Source organism: Schistocerca piceifrons, chromosome 4 (genome assembly GCF_021461385.2).
Source record: "Schistocerca piceifrons isolate TAMUIC-IGC-003096 chromosome 4, iqSchPice1.1, whole genome shotgun sequence".
Taxonomy (NCBI): Eukaryota; Metazoa; Arthropoda; class Insecta; order Orthoptera; family Acrididae; genus Schistocerca; species Schistocerca piceifrons.
Genome location: NC_060141.1, coordinates 33,671,028 through 33,688,905, shown reverse-complemented (window position 1 = coordinate 33,688,905; position 17,878 = coordinate 33,671,028). Strand labels below are relative to the sequence as shown.

Genomic DNA, 17,878 nt, shown 5'->3' with positions numbered 1-17,878 from the left:
TTAATTTTAGCCAAAAGAGATTTGTTATTTTACACAATATTTAATTATTATTAGATCCAGTGACAAAATATACCATTTTTAATTAAGTTTGCTGACATATAATTTAAATATTTTTTTGAGTCCATCCTCTTAAACAAAATACATACAAAAACTTAATCACTGAAATAGAAATTCTGACTACATATAAAATGAGCATAGTTGAAAATTACTTTCTCTTGCAGTCTACAGGCAGGATAGTAGAAGAAGAGAGTGAACCAAGAAATTGAGAATAGATTCACCTAGCTGTGGAGCTACTATTCATCAAGTAATGTGTTCACTGAAGAATAATGAACCCCCTAGCTATTTTATAACTCCCTGTTTGCTCTTACTGCCATCTTCCCAGCCTAGTATTACAACATTGGTTAAAATCCAGTAATTACTAGTCAAACCAACTGCAATTACAGTTGCACCACGCCACACAATAAATGCCTTGAATATTTCCTTAAACATTTCATAAACATTGAAACGTAACTTATGCGTACAGTTTAATTTTAGGTACATCTACTACTGGTAATTTAATCGCTGTTATATTACTTTGTGAATTTTGACTTTCCCAGTCTTTTCCTCCCATATCTTCACATCTTTCATTTAAAATGTACTTACATTGCTTTTGATTACTTACATTTCATTTATGTCATTGTTAATTACAGAAATGGTATATTCTGTTTGACAAGATCATAAACTTCATCAACATTTTCACTCATTACACATATACATTCTGTCTCATTATTATCAAATACATCAATTTTGTATTAACTGTTTCCTCCTCTACTTTCACATTCTTAACATCAGTGATCAGTGATACCTATTTTTTCTGTTTGGGAAGTTATTTCAGTAGTATCATTAGCAGAACACGTTTCCACTACATCTATTAATTCAGCCTGACAGGAACCCGCAACTACATCTACATCTATATCCATACTTCGCAAGCCAACTGACGGTGTGTGGCAGAGGGTACCTTGAGTACCTCTATCTGTTCTCCCTTCTATTCCAGTCTCATATTGTCCGTGGAAACAAAAATTGTCGGTATGCCTCTGTGTGGGCTCTAATCCCTCTGATTTTATCCTCATGGTCTCTTCGCGAGATATGTGTAGGAGGAAGCAATATACTGCTTGACTCCTCGATGAAGGTACTGACCTACTGAGCATCTATCTTGCAGAGTCTTCCACTGGAGTTTATCTATCATCTCTGTAACACTTTCATAATTACTGAATAACCCTGCAACGAAGTGCGCTGCTCTCCATTGGATCTTCTCTATCTCTTCTATCAACCCTATCTGGTACGGATCCCACACTGGTGAGTAGTATTCAAGCAGTGGGTGAACAAATGTACTGTAAACTACTTCCTTTGTTTTCCATTTGCTTATTACAGTTGCTGTCAATTTCCTTTTCCCTGTGTGCCATGCCACTACTGAAAGTTACTTGTTTGTCTTTTACATCTTCCATTTTCTCCTCTAAGCATACTTGCTTTCAAATTAAGTTATTATTTACACCCTTCAAATCTGATTTTAAATTACTAATGCTACTTGAGGTTTGGTCCAGTTTTTCACTGAATTTTGAATCTAAGCTACCAATGTCACTTTTAAAGTCACTACTATTTCTGTCTGATTGCAGATTAGTTTATTTCATTTCTACCCTTAAACTACTGATATCCCTTCTAATGATTTCAGTCACTTCAGCAAATTCCTCCATGAACCTACACATATCAAATTCCTTTATTATTGTCTCGTTACTCTCATCACCATTAGGAATCAAGAGTTTCGTCACTGATGCCCATGCCATCTTGTCAGTGCTTTGATGAGCATTTATTTCATCATCTTAAGTTGATTCTTCTGATTTTATCCTGGTATCATCATAAAGCTCACTTTTAACTGTCACCTTTTTATCATTGACATTTAGTCCACAAAATGCATTGTGTTCACCTCTTCTGTCACTCATTTTGAAAATAATTAGTAAACACTTAATAACATAAACACTTTTACTTCAAATTTCTTCTATGTTTGTTGCCATAGCCATAATATATTTTGTTTTACATTGCCAAGTTCAGTTTCTTGAGACTGGTTCCCTGTTGGCTGATATAAATTCCAGTATGGTGGCTATACCGCTGATTTTTCAGTCGTTGGTGCCCAATGTGGTGCCATCCTTATTAATCTTCTCGTGTAGGTATAGCTTCTTTTCCAAATATCAACAGTTCAGTTTATTTATATATACAAACTTCATAAATCATCAAAAATGTTCCTGTAGGTTTTGTTGTAATTGACTCATAAACACTCTACTGTGACTGCTTTGTATCCATGACATAAAATTTTCATGAGTTTTTTCGCTGCATTCTTTCTGCAAAGAGTTCCAAAACTGTGGGACTTATTTCATCTGCTTGTGAACCTTTGGTGGCCTCATATCTGATCATTGTTTTGGATCGCACACCTGTTATTGAGTGGTTGGGCTGGCATTTGTTAAAGAACATACAATACACTGCAGTACGTAGTTTAAATCTCTTTCATATTTATTGAAACACACTTTTACTTTTATGATGACCAGGAGTTTAATAATTTTACCAAAAAGATAAGCTACCCTCATTGACAAATAATTTCACATTTCACTGGTGAAAAATTACATTACAGTTACATGGATATGGTGAACATAGAAAATTCTCATATACGCACTAAGTCGTAAATACTTGAGGTGAACATAGTGTTTGAAACCTGCAAACTAATTGTTATACACTTACCCACTAGATGTAAATATGATCTAATGATTCACTAACTCAAAGAAGCTCACATAGACATATATACATTTTTAATGTCACTATTGATAAAATTATTTAATTGGACAGATAAAAAAATCTACTCACCAAGCGGCAGCAGAACACACACATAAAAGACTGTTGTGATTGACAAGCTTTTGGAGCCAGTGGCTCCTTCTTCAGGCAGAATGGTAGAAGGGGAAGGAAGAAGGATGCAGGAAAAGGACTGGAGAGGTCTCGGAAAAGGGGTAAAATTTGGGAAAGTCACCCAGAACCGTGGGTCAGGGGAGACTTACCATACGGGATGACAAGGAAAGACTCACTGTAGCAGACTCACTGATTCTCATGGTGATGCGAAGATGTTACTAAAATGAATGCTAGCTGCAGACTAACTGAAGCATTGTCCAGCACAATTACTTATAGACTTGTGTAATGAGTAAACTCAAAATCTATTATTGTACATAGGGGGAAATAATCATCATAATAAAACAAGAGAAATTAGTGCTCACACATAGAGATTTAAGTATTCGTTTTTCCCAACCATTATTTAAGAATGGAACAGTAGAGAAATAGTGTGAAATATATAAACTGGTTCAGTGAACCCTCTGCCAGGCACTTAAGTGTGAAATGCTTAGTAATCTTGTAGATATTGATAGAGGTTTTGATAGTAACCTAAAAGACAGCAAAATTAGTGGACCTGAAGATATAATGAGCAAAGGAAAAAGTCTGTTTAATTATGGTCTGTATACAGGAAAATTGACTAAATCATAGGAACTATATCGTGAATATTGTTTATAATACTCCGACAATTCACAGATCCCAGCAAAATTGGCTAAGACATGAAATTTTCTAGACTGTAGTCAACTAACAAATTTTCATAGTGAAAGTGGACACTTTTTAAACCAGAAAAATCAAAGTGACAAAACTGTGGAACTGAAATTTGGAAATAATCACCAGCTCAGAAAGGAACATTCTGGAATATGAAAACTTTAACTAAGAATAACTTTTTTAATATGGCATTGTTGGAAAACGTAAGATCTTTACTAAAAAAGAGGAGCATTGGAGCTTTAAACTGAGGAATAACACTTCAGTCAGAACCACCTATTAGCTCACTCCAAATTTAATGTCCATGTGTTTGTGAAGCATCTTCAATATAAAAATTTCTGTATGCAATTTATTTCCACGTAATTTCATTACAGTATTATTGTTAGTAATTGAGAAATTATATCTTTAACCATTAATTCTGATTTAATAATACCTGAATATGAAATGAACTATTTTGGCTAATTGCCTTGTATTCTTTATAAATTGTGATAAGTTAAGGAAAAAAAAGTATTAAGTATTAATCTCAGGAATGGTACTGGAGCAAGAGATGGCTCTACCTTGCCCTGTTAAAAAAATCAGCAGTTTTCATTGCAGTTGCTGGACAAACAGTTTCCAATAACATCCATTAGACTGAAAAATATGTTGTCAATAAGATAAATATTTCATTTGTTTAAAATTTTAGCAACTATAACATTTTTACCAACCCCTACTTTGTAGTATTTAAGTAATCCTTTGCCATATAGTATGTATCATTTAGGAATGAAAATAATCAATCAGTTTTTGAAAACATAAGTAATTGTATAGATAAAAAAATTACTCAGTAAGTGGCAGCAGGAGAACTTACATACAAAAAGGTAATACAATTTGCAAACTTTTGAAGCCAGTGGCTCCTTGTTCTGCCAAAAGGGTTGAAAGAGAAGGAAGAGGCGTGAGCAAAAAGGACTGGAGAGGCTTAGGAAATGGGTAGTTCAGAAAAGTCACCCAGAACCCCTAAACCTCACCAGTACCTTTCCTTCACCCCTCTTCATTTCCTTTCAACCCTTCGGCCAGAAGAAGGAGCTACTGGCTCCGAAAGCTTGCAAATTGTAATACCTTTTTATATATTTGTTCTCCTGCCACTGCTTGGTGAGTAGATTTTTTTACCTATCCAGTTACTTGTATCATTTAAGAGGTGTGTTTCTGCTGCCTTATTAAACATGTTTGTTTTAGTTGTATCTTTTTTCTCCATGGATACTTATTAAATAGTTTGATTCTGAGGTGGAAAATAATGTTTTAAGTTGTTTGTTTAATTTTTCTTGATACTTTTAAGTTAAGTCTGGTGCTTATTCCATGATCGTGAATAGAGCTGCATGTGTAATGTATTTACCTTGATGTGCACAATGGATTGGTAGATGTAATCAGATGGCAAAAGCAGAATTCCCAACTTACAAAACAGATTTACATATAGATGACCCTAGGAAATCATAAAATACTGACACACTTGCATTAACCACAGTGGACAGTGTTTTGAAAAGTGATAACTTGTTTTCAGTTCTGCTATACATATCCAATGAATAAAACAGTCGTTAAAGCACCTGACTCATATTTGAAAATTGCTTTGAGAAACAAAGAATATAATTTAATCCTTTCTGTGATGCTCTGTAGTTCCAGTAATTGTTTTATTAGCAATAAAAGTTACATCTTCCTTCAAATGAATAGAGTTTTTCAGTAGATTAGTAACTTGCTTCCTATATTTATTGAATGTACTATAAATGTTACTTTAACTCAGTGGTACTATGGTGCTAGAAAAGAGTTAGTTGCATAATTATTCATTCTGTTTTGAAACAAATGTCAGATTTGTGTTCAAGTTTAACAAACGACATCTTTTTCTAGGTTGTTGTGAAAGCAGTTCATTTACGACCTGATCCAAGGCTAAAGGTGCAAGAATGCTGCCTCAAAGTATCAGTCCTACCTCTGAAGTTGAATATTGACCAAGATTCATTGGTGTTCCTTTTTAATTTCTTTACTGATATATCAGGAGGTGTGAAAATTGAAGGTATGATTACGGATTTATTCTGTACACTAACTTTCACTTTTTTGCTAGTAAAAGTCTTACAAAGCCCATCTGATTCATTTAGTCATTTCTTTGTTTGGAAATTCATGTTATATTGACCTTAAAAATGTATAAATTTATGATCTTTTGTTAGTTACTACCAAGGAATTACTATGCAGCAACAAATGAGATAAACCAAAACAGGAAAACCTTCTTCTTACAAGGAAACAATAGTGATTTACACACAGCCAGTAATAGGAACCTTGCCTTTCAGAATCAGGTGTTCCATTATGTGGGAAAAGTAGAAGGAAATATTAAGAGGAAACAGAATTTTCTGAATTTTATACAGGATTATCAGCCAGCACCTTGTGTTAACTGAGATACAGCAGGACAGGAACGGATGTCCTCATTTAGAAGTGTGCATCATATATACAATGACTCAACTCTTGTGGTCGTAGTGGGGTGCTGTTTTTGCTGACCATTGCTCAATTATTTATTTGATGGTTTACACTTACTGATATTCACAGCAAACCTTCTGATGTTTTTGCTGTGTGATATTTTTACATCAAGTACATTGTTAGATAGACTAACTTTTCATTAGATTCCTTCATGTTTTGAGCTGGCAGCATAATGTATCTGGAGACATCATGTCATATACTTTTGGCTCTAGATCCTAAATTGTACAATCTCTTTTTCCTTTAGCCCCTTTTTCACTTTAATGATTGATATCATAGGCACATTTTCTTTCGGGTCCATTTGCATCAAATTTGCTTTTGCTCCTGTCCTCCATTTCACAGTGAATACTGTTTTCATCTGACTCCCCTTCTATGCTGTGTGTTGGTCTCTGTTATTCTATATCTTTTTTGTCTCCGAAATATTTCAAATTTGTGATTTACTTGACTGAACGTCTTAAATCTTTTGCAGACATCAAAATCCAAAATTAACTTATGAGTTCTGATCAAGGACTATCCGATGATATATTATTTAAGTCTTGACTGCATAATCATCTTGTATAACAGTGTAGTGATTTGGCACAGTTATTTAACTATTTTGATGATAATCGTTTAATGATTAGTTAGACATACCATGGTCATGAAGTATAACGTATTAATGTGGGTTAGTTTTATTGGGAATTATCATTCAAACAAGAAGAAAATAGAAGCTTTTGAAACGTGGTGCTACAGGTGAATGATGAAGTGAAATGAGTATATCAGATAACTAACGCAGATGTACTGCTACTGTATCACATTGGGGAGAAAATAAGTTGATGGCACAACTTTTTCTAAAAGAATGAATTAGTTAATACAATACATCCTAAGGCATCAAGGAGCCATAAATTTGGTTGACGGTCTGATTTTTATGGGGAATTTTCCTACATCTGTACCATGTGTTATTGCTGTTCAGCTCCACAGTTAAATGCTCAAGTGTCTGAAGCAGGGTTTACCTGTTGCTTCATCGCTTGGTCGAAACAGAAGAGCCTTTTAATTGCCCACCTGGGGATTGTTCTTTATTGGTGCTGTGACACACCTCCAGACAGTATGGTGCCACTGTTGTTCAATAACAATAAATCCTTTCCTGTTTCTGCTACAAAAGAAGTTAATTGCAGTCCGATGCAAGATTTTTTCACTATGTAGGTCACATTTCCATTACCTGTAACATGAACGTATACCCTTTTACCCTGATTTCCAATTCTATCTTCTCAGTCTAGAATTAAATTGATATTCAGTTCCACTTGTTTGTAGTATAATTTTATGGAAGCCACATTACCTTAGCACATCAACACCTTAAAGACTTCTTACTTGACACACCATTCTTACTCAGTGCTGGATCATGAAGCATTCAGTGATCGCTTCTAGTCAACTAAACTGTCTTGAAAATGACTGCTGCAAAGACAGTCAAAACTTCAGTTTTCTAGTTGTTTTTAGTATTTTTATAATGACATGTTCGAATATCCAAATGGATTTCATTCAAATGTAGTTACTAAACAAAAAATTATGACATTAATAAACCCCTATATATACAATGTCTTAATCTTTACGAAGAAGAACCTACAAGATGTGAAACATAGAGAAAATGTACATTGTTACAACACAAGAAGCATCAAACACATATACACGCCTTACCACAGATTATCAAAATCAATAAATAGCTATGAAGTCACAGGGCACAAACAATTTAATAAGCTGCCACATGCTATACAGGATCTTCCTGAACATACATTCAAAGAAAGACTGCATGAATGGTTTATTGCCCACCTGTTCTATGATATAAATGAATTCTTCAACTGTAAAACGCAGTAATCCAACAGATGACCCACTGTACATTTATTGTAATATAAGCTAAAATATTTCAGTAGACAATACCTTATCACACTGTATTATAAATTGTAACTTCATTTGATGTTGTCAATTGCTGTAATGGCCTAAAGACAATAAAATATTTATTATTATTATTAGTAGTAGTAGTAGTAGTAGTAAAGTTATTATATCTTCTGAAATTAATAATATTTTTCGTAATCTATCGGCTGCAACAGATGAGGTTGCTGTGTACTGTGTTGAGCACAGTTTTTATCACTCAGTCTTACTACCTGCACCGAGTACCTTGTATTCCAGCTGCCATCTGTGCTAGCCTCCCTCAGCGTACACTGAATATTTCTGCTGCAGCGATGATACTTGTCACTCGAGTTTTGTAACTGGCAAAACAAACTAAATCCAGTGGCTATATAAAATACTGTGACTATTAATTACTGACTGTTATATAAAGTTATTACTTTAATGGCTAAAACTACAGAAATGTTACAGTTCCTTTTTCACAATTTTTATTCAGCAGTTTTCTGCCTAAAAGTCTGTACTCATAGTTACTGTTATAACTTTCGAATCTCTTGTCAGTGGCTACTGCACATGGAATGCAACTTATATTGTTTGCTATGTTGCCTTAGAGGAGTGCATCATATTGTCGTTTACATTGTAAAGGTTTTGTGTCATAAGGTGCCCTATCAAAACATCAATTCACACTTGCTGAAACAGATAAAGCATTCCACATTTGATTCCAACTAGTGGTGTTCTCACAGGCCATCAATGGAAAGGAACATGATGTCAACATCAATACTTCTCAGGAAGGGAGTTTTGACATTGATGTTGGTGAGGGGTTGGTGGCATGTTCTGCCTTCATTGGAACATAACTATTCTTGCTGCACTCACTCAACTTGTAGTGAAAATTTTGTGATTGTGTGTCCTTTAAATCTCTACTTTATTGTTTGCTTTATTTTTGGGACTCATTGCAAAAGTTTCATGAGGGCTTCATTTTTCCTATGAATGTTCTTACACAAAAGAGGCCAGACATCTGAAAACAAAAAATGATTTACATTTTACAATACTTGTACATACAAAAAACCTACACTGTGCATAAATAAGAACATAAATTGCTGCAACAGTTTTCATTAAATAATATATTTAACAATGGAAATATGAGCTCTATTGAAGGAGAAAAAATACAGTTTTTTATTACAGAATTTGGCCAATTATAGACCGCTTAGAAGCTAAGACAAAGGCACAATCTTTTTTTTTATCTTCCTAGAACTTCTTCATACATTGGCTGATGACCTGCCTCTTTTCTTTTGACATCACCTCCTAGGTTGTGAATTTCATTGTTGGACAGGAAATCTTCCTGTATCGATCAGTAGCCTGAAACTTTCCCTGTTGTGTATGGTGTTTTCTGCGATGTTATGATTTCTCAAGTCCTTTCTTGTCTCTTCCATCCATCTCATGGTGTTTTTTAATTTGGAAATGAAGTTAAAAATGTTCTTCACTAGCCTGTTGTCATTCATTCTCACATATGACCGTAAAATTTTAATCCCCTCTTTGTTATTTTGTCTGTGATTGTTTCTGTGTTTCTGTATAGATCATAGTTTCTTCTCTTTGTCCAGTTGTTATCTTAGTTCTTTTGTGGTCCTAAAATTTTTCTGAGTGTTTTCCTTTATTTATTTTCCAGTTCTTCTAGTTCGCCTCTTTTATTCAGTGTTAGGCATTCAGGTCCATAAAGTGCTTCCAGCTTAATCACTGTTGCATAGTGTTTAATTTTTGCCTGTAATGATACTGATATTTTATTATATCAGTTTTTGGTGAGTTTGTATGCTAATTCCATTTTATTCGATCTTTCCTAACTTGTGGTGTTATCTAACCCACTGGATTCTATCTATTCTCCTTAAATACTTAAACTTATCAAACTTTTGCTGTTTCCGTATTGTGTTTGTATATGTTTTTCTCTATTGTATTTATGTTCTATGTATTCTGTTTTCTCTTATGATATTAGTAATCCGGTTTCAGTTGCAATTTTGTAAAGTGTTTCTATCATTATCTGTGCATCTGTTTTGTCCTTAGAAATTAAAGCAATATCATCAACAAAATTGAGACATTTCACATCAATTCTTCCTCTTCCTTGTCCTAAATGGATTCCTTCAATATTTTTCTCTTGTAGTTCTGTATCCAACTCTCTTATGACCTTGTCTAAGACCAGATTGAGGAGAATTGGTGTCAAACACCTGTGTTGATTCTGAAGGGTTCAGTAACTCCCCCTAGAAATATAATTTTTATAGTTGTGTCTGCGAGTGCCTGTTTGACTAATTGTTTGGTGGTTTTGTTGATAGCTGCTTCTTCCAGTGTTAGAAATACTCTCTGTCTGTTTACAGAATCGTACGCTTTTTTTTTTAACTCAATGAATGTAAGGACTGTGTTAAAGTTCCGCTTTGTTCTGATCCTGAAGATAGTTTTTATAATACAGATTTGCTCTCGACAAAATCTATTTTTTCTGGATCATGCTTGGTACTTGCCATTTGTGTGTTCTACTTGATCTTCTGTCTTATTCAGTAGAGCTTTGGACACAATTTTGTAGGTGACTAGACGTAGAGATATGCCTCAGTAATTGTTGGTGTCTGTCCTGTTACTCTTCTCGTGTAGCAGATGGGTAATGGCTTGTTTTCAGCCATCTGGTATTCTTTTTTTCTCTCAGCAATCTTTAATAACCTCATAAATGGTTTCAGCTGCCTGCTTCCCCCCCAGTTTCCACATCTCAGCTAATATGCTGCCTTCATCTGGGGCTCTGTTGTTTTCCAGCTGGCCAATGTATTGTTCAATTTGATGCAGAGATGGTGGTTCTGAAGATGGGTATTCCTTTTGAGGCTGTGTGAAAATTTATCGCTGTGTTGGTTCCTCGCAATTGAGGAAATTTTTTAAGTATTTTGCTAGCAACTCACAGTTGTCTTTGTCATTGGTAATCAGTTTGCCTGTTGACTCTTTGAAGTTTAGGCTCATCGGCTTGTAACCTGTTGATTCTTCTTTGAAAACTCTGCAGATGTACCTAGCATTGTTCTGTCTGAAATTTGTATCTATTTCCCCACCATGTCAAGACTTAGTCCTTTGGGGGGGGGGATTTATTTTTTCACAACATGAAACATGTTGTAATATGACATTTTAAGCTGCTAATATTTTTACAATATCTGGTACATCTGGCCTATTTTGACATGGTTGTCATTGTCAAGTACACCTTTGTATATTACAGTTGGAATATTTCATTTCCTTTTGCGATATTTGTATTTGGAGTTAACTGTACTGTCACTGATGAGCTAAAATATTATGACCACCAGCTTAATACCTTCTTTGTCCATCATTGCAACAAAATACATCCTTGATTCTGCATATAAGGGACATAAAAGCTTTTTGGTGGGTTTGTGGAGGTGTGTGGCATTAGAAACTTATGCACAGATCATGTAATTCGTGTGAGTAACAGCCAATGATTTGGTTACATGGTGATGGCACCTGATAGCGACCCACATGGGTTCCTTAGGATTTACATCACGCAAATTTGGTCACTGAGCAATGTGAGTTCACTATAATGCTCCTCAAACCACTGTGGCTTTTTGCTTTCTCCAAGAAAACATCAATCATAAACGGATGCAGGTGGTTGGCAGCTCTCAGGATGTTTTTGATTTCTGCCACAGGATCCACACAAGCACAGGAGAATGTCTCCTGCAGCATAATACTGCTCCCACCAGCCTGCATCTGTGGTGTGCTGCTCTTTTCAAGTCGCTATTCACCTCGATGATGGCATTTGTGGAGACAACCATTGACCTAGTGTAGCAAAAATGCTATTCATCCAAACAGACACGTTTCCATTGATCAATGGTCAAATCCCGATGGTCTCATGCTCACTGCAATCATAATTGACAATGTCATTGGGTCAACATGTAAACACACAAGGGTGGTCTGATGCAGAGCTCCATGTTCAACAATGTATGATGAACGGTGTGCTGCAAAACACTTAAGCATGCAGCAGAATTGTGCTCTTTTGGCAAAGATGCCACAGACCGCCATCTATCCTACTTTACAGAGCAGACAAGCCTTCAAACCTCACAAAATTATAGACCAATATTCCTAAATTCGGTTTGCTGCATAATCCTTGAACATATTCTCAGTTCGAATAAAATAAATTTTCTTGAGACTGAGAATCATATGTCCATGAACAGTACAGTTTTAGAAAGCATCACTTGTGCAAAACCGTGCTTGCCCTTCTCTCACACGACATACTGTGAAATATGGATGAAGGGCTACAGGCAGATTCCATATTTCTACATTTTTCAGAAAGCATTTGACACAGAGCCCCATTGCAGGTTGTTAATTAACATATGAGTACATGGAATAATACAAAATTGTTAAGGCTTTCCTGGCCACTTGTTGACAAACTGCCTGTTGGCTTCTGTCTCGGGTTCTTCGGCCAACGTTCATCTGATAATTTTTCTGACGTTTCACCAGCATGAGTGGCTGGCATTGTCAAAGTTTCATCCTACAATGCTGGTGGTGGACTGGGGTGGAGCTCGCAGCTCCAAACTATATGTACCTGGTGTGCCAGTATCCAAGGGCTTCTCCGCGGTCATTTCCGGTGCAGCTCTCTTGCTACCTGCAATGGTCGTTCGCTGCAGCACAGGAAGCCAGGATCCATTTACGTTGAGGCTTTCCTTTTTCTTGTTGAAGCTGTTCACATGTTTGTGTATTTCTACAGCTTCTCTGAACAGGTGGGTGTGATAGTTCTTCTCTACAGCCAGAACTTTCGTGTCAGGCAATTTTACTACATGGTCAGTCTCAAACAGCGCGTGCTCTACTACAGCTAATTTCTCCATGTGCCCCAACTTGCAATGTCGTTTATGTTCTTTAATCCTGGCTCAAACAACACGTAAGTGTTATAGAGATGCTTTGGGGACTCAAATGGGCATCTCACAAGGGAAGGCGATGTTCATTTTGAGAAACACTACTTAGAAAATTAAGAGAACTGGCATCTGAAGCTGACTGCTGAATGATTCTACTGCCACTAACATACATTCACGTAAGGTTCATGTAGGTAAGATACGAGAAATGAGGGCTTATAAGGAGGTATATAGACTGTCGTTTTTCCCTTGCTCTGTTCGCAAGTGGAGCAGGAAAGTAAGTGACTAGTAGTGGTACAGGGTACCATGCATCATATGGTCGCTTGCAGAGCATCTATCTAGATGTAGATGTTCTGTGAATAGTCATGGATGTCCAACCATTTAGCGTCTACTGGTAGTTTCACTGCCCTTCTACCTCTTTCTGTAGATGCTCACGACTTTAGCACATGTACATTTGACTAGCTTTACCAGTTTTGAGATACTCGTACACAGGCTCTGCATAATAATAATCTGCCCTTTGTCAGAGTCACTTATCTCAATGGATTTTCCCATTTCCAGTCCATATCTTTGCTAGGGTGATCCCCCATCAGTGTCTGCTCTGCTTGCATACTTTTGTTACCATGTCACGTGCCTGCTATGCCACCAAGCGGCATCCAGCATCGAATTGGGCAGTGGTCATAATGTTTTGGCTTATTACTGTATGTCTCGCTGGGCAACATGTGTATATCGCATCATTGGTGAATCCTTTTGTCAGTTGTTGTTTTTGTATGGTTGTAATATAAAGTATGGTTGTGTCCCAGGCATGATGTCAAACTGCATCCAAACCAAGTGACCATCAGTATAAGTGGTCCCCTTCGACCAAGTGCCAATGCCCTCCTTGGAGGGCGGATGAGTGGGTAAAGGATAGGGCACTCTATTGTCTTTCGGATGAGAAATCATCCCTGAAGGCGGAAGAACCAAATTGATCAACAGCATCAGAATGTGGAAGGCAATGAGAAACCACCACATTAAAGTTCCTATGGATTTCTCTAGTTACACATCATGGTTGTGTTCAAAACTAAATATTCCAGAGTTTCAAGTCCACCAATCGGATCTCCGGGGGAGGGGGGACAGTTTTGAGCAACGTTGTCACAATGGAGAGATTATCATTGAAAGATAGTATAAAAGATATGGAATGTGAAGACAATGGCTCAGGCTGGAAAAATCGACAATGCATTCCAAGAAATGGAAAGAATGAGCATTAACATCATGGGCATTAGTGAAATGCGATGCCCAAGTTCAGGTTCTTGTAACATCAATGAACACAGAATTTACTACTCAGGAACATCTAATGGACAGTATAAGTCTGGAGTAGGATTCACAGTATCGAAAGCAATCGCAGAATGTGTCACCAATTGTGTACCTGTTTCAGAGAGTGTGATGTTACTCCAAATAAGTGCTCTACCACACAACTGAACATTAGTCAGGTCTACACTCCAACAACAGACCATAGTGATGAAGAAGTTGCAGAATTTTATTCCCAAATCTCAGGTGTTTTGCAACAACTACTGACGAAGGATCTTACCATAATTATGGGAGATTTTAATGCCAAAGTAGGAAGGGGATCCAAAGGCAACATTATAGGTCGCTATGGACTTGTTCAAAGGAATGAGAGAGGCGAACTATTCAGTGCATTTGCAGGAGAGTGGAGATTCTTAATAATTAACACATTCTTCACACTAATGCCAAGACATCTCTACACCTGGAAGTCCCCAAGAGATTCAGACGAAAATATTACCCAGAGTGAGATTGATTGTGTCTTGATAAATCAAAGATATAGAAACTGCTGTCTCTCAATGAAAATCTATCCAGGTGCTGAGATTAACTCAGACCACGTTCCCCTAGTTGGTGTCTTTAAAATTGGAATGAAGAGAGTTCAAAAGAAAAAAGTCAAAATGTATGAAATCCACAAACTAAAAGAATCTTTAATAGGAGAAAATGCAAGAGTCTATCTTAATAATGAACTAAAGTCTCTGTCAGGTAGCTTGTGCACTGAAGAGAAAATTAAAAAGATAAACTCATTAGTGGAATCAGTTAAAGAACAACACCTGAAATCCAATGTCGCCAAGATGAAGTCATGGATGACTGAAGAGATACTTAAAATGATGGGTAGAAGGAGGGAAGTGAAAAGTAATCCTGATGAATACAAGAATATCAACAAGGAGATCAGGAAACAGATACGAGAAGAAAAGGAAAAAGAAATACTGGAACAGTGCAATGAATTAAAGAAATTACAATGGAAGCATGATAGTTTCAACATTCATAAAAAAGTCAGGGAAGTGACAGGAAATTACAGAAAAAGAACAGGAAACAGGTTGGTGAATAATGAAGGAAAAATAATAGTTGGACAAGATATGCTGAAAGAAACATGGAAAACATACATAGGACAACTTTTTTGTGACAACCTTCCAGAACTTCCTCAAATATATTGCAAAACAGGGCCTAGAATTGTGCTATAAGAAGTACAAACTGTGATAAATGGAATGAAAGATGGTAAATCACTTGGTCCCGACAATGTGAATGCCGAAATTCTCAAGCTGCTCTGTGAGGATAATTTAAAATAGTTTACTACAATATTCAGTGACATCTACGACTCTGGTAATATTCCACAGGAATGGCTTAAATGGGAATTTATTACATTGCCCAGAAAGCTCAAAGGTAAGACTTGTGGTGAATATAGGGCCATCAGCCTCGTGAGTCACATGCTAAAGATTTTTCTGAGGGTCATTCACCAAAGAATTTACAAGAGCTGTGAAGAACAAATTTCTTCTACACAGTTTGATTTCAAAAATGCATTTGGCATGTGTGAAGCATAATTTGGTGTCCAGGTGCTATTCAAAAGTGCAGAGACATGAATTGTGACATCTATGCCTGCTTTATTTGTTATCAAAAGGCTTTCAACAGAGTAAAACACCAGAAGATTGTTGACATTTTAAGAAGCATTGGTTCGGATGATAAAGACCTATGTATAATTGTGAACCTATATTGGAACCAGCCAGCTTCTGTGAGGCTGGACAGAGAAAATACAGGAAGACATAGACATTCTATGAGGTGTAAGGCAGGATTGTATATTATCCCCACCGATTTTCAACATCTATTCAAAGCACATCTTTAAGGAAGCTCTTGATGAAGTAGAGATGAGAGTGCTCTAAAACGGAGAATATATCAACAACATCCGATATGCTGATGACACAGTAATATTTTCTGATAGTGAGGATAGTTTGCACTACCTTATCGATAGACTTGCACAAAAAGGCCCTGAATGTGGTCTAGATGTCAACCCTCAAAAAACGAAAGCAATGATAATCAGTAAAAACAGAGTCCCTGCATGTCACATTAAGATAGGCCGAAATCACATAGAGCAAGTATCTAAATACACGTATCTTGGCACTACAATAAATGACCTAGGTGAGAACTCGAATCAGAAAAGCCAGAGCTGTCTTCAATAAGATGACCAATGTTTTCAAGAATCATGGCTTAGCAATGACGATGAAGATCAGACTTCTATGCTGCTGCGTATTTTCCACCCTCTTCTATGGGTTTGAAACATGAACTCTGACAGAATCGTTGGGTAAGTGTCTGGAGGCTTTTGAGATGCGGCTGTACAGGAGAATGTTAAGAATACCTTGGACAGCGCATGTCACAAATGTCGAGCTTCTACGAGGAATGAAGAAACAGAAGGAATTACTGGCCACCATGAAAGCAAGAAAGATCCATTACCTGGGACACATCATGCGGAACAACAACAGATACCATCTCCTCCAGACCATCCTGCAAGGAAAAATACCAGGGAAAAGAAGAGTTGGCCGGAGAAGAATTTCCTGGCTTAAGAACATCATAACGTAGACCTCTAAAACATCTACAGAGCTATTTAGAGCTGCAAGTTACAGGAAAAGCACTGCCAAGATGGTTATTGCCAACACCTGGAACAGATAGGAATCAGAAGAAGAAGAATATTAAGTCATGTAGTAATATGATAGCTAGTTACAGTTCTTAATGATGCTGTATGTTGACAAATGGACCATAGCTAGTCAGCAGTATTTTTTGAGTTACAAATAATTGAATTGTTTGTGTAATCTTTGTTTGATTATTTTTTTTATCAAAGATTACACAAACAACTAAATTATCTGTAACTCAAATAATACCAGTGATGAGCTATAACCCCATTGTAAACGTACAGCATCATCAGGATTCATCAAGTGGCTGTCAAATTACTGTATGTTACTTTATTTTAACCTTATAAAAACAGCAACAAATGACTAATGGATTCCTTAGGCTGCAATATGTTCATCTCACCCAGCTAGACGCGCACAACTAACTCTGCATACAAATATCACAGAAGTAAATGAAATTTACCAGCTGTAATGTTCACAAGTGTACTTGACAGTGGAAATACCAGCGAAATAGGCCTTTTGTACAAAATATAATGAAACTATTGGCAGGTAACTTGGAAGATTCAATTTAAAATATCGATGTTTTGAAATGTTTGGATGACACACTCCCTGTGGTTTCATGTCTCGGCAGTTTACCCTACAAACCTTGTGAAGAATATTTGTTATGAATTTTACTTTGGCCATTAATAAACTTTATCACTGCTTCTTCATTAAGAATGACACTATATAGCAATATTTTGTATCGCAGATGGTATCTCGTAATCTCATTTTCACCTTCTGGTACTGGGCTAAGGAAAGTGAAGCTGTGTTGAACATGCCATCTTTCGACAGCACTGTCGCCTTCTGTCCCATTTCATTCAGTTTACATCCAGTGCGAATTGATCTTGAGTTATATGCTGAGTGAAATATACAGGTCATTTGTGATATTGTTCTGTCTCAGTCATATCAATTTTTGATTCACAGTAATAACATTTTTGCTTCTTTTGTTAAATGAATTATGTTTGGTAGCTTTGTGTACCATTATTTATCAGACCGAGCATTCTGATTCGTTTCTTTTAATGTGTGTAAGGGCACTGATAACCTCACTGTTGAGTGCCCGTAAACACACACACA

The 17,878-nt window shown here is 36.4% G+C and overlaps 1 protein-coding gene across 1 annotated transcript in view; it reads left to right on the top strand.

The window, feature by feature from the left end:
- The window catches only part of LOC124794644 (autophagy-related protein 2 homolog A), a 496,478-nt gene that overhangs the window by 368,803 nt on the left and 109,797 nt on the right, over positions 1-17,878 (top strand). The window contains exon 30 of the mRNA XM_047258162.1: positions 5,479-5,641. Within this exon, the coding sequence (XP_047114118.1) occupies positions 5,479-5,641 (163 nt within the window). The remainder of the gene's footprint in view (positions 1-5,478; positions 5,642-17,878) is intronic.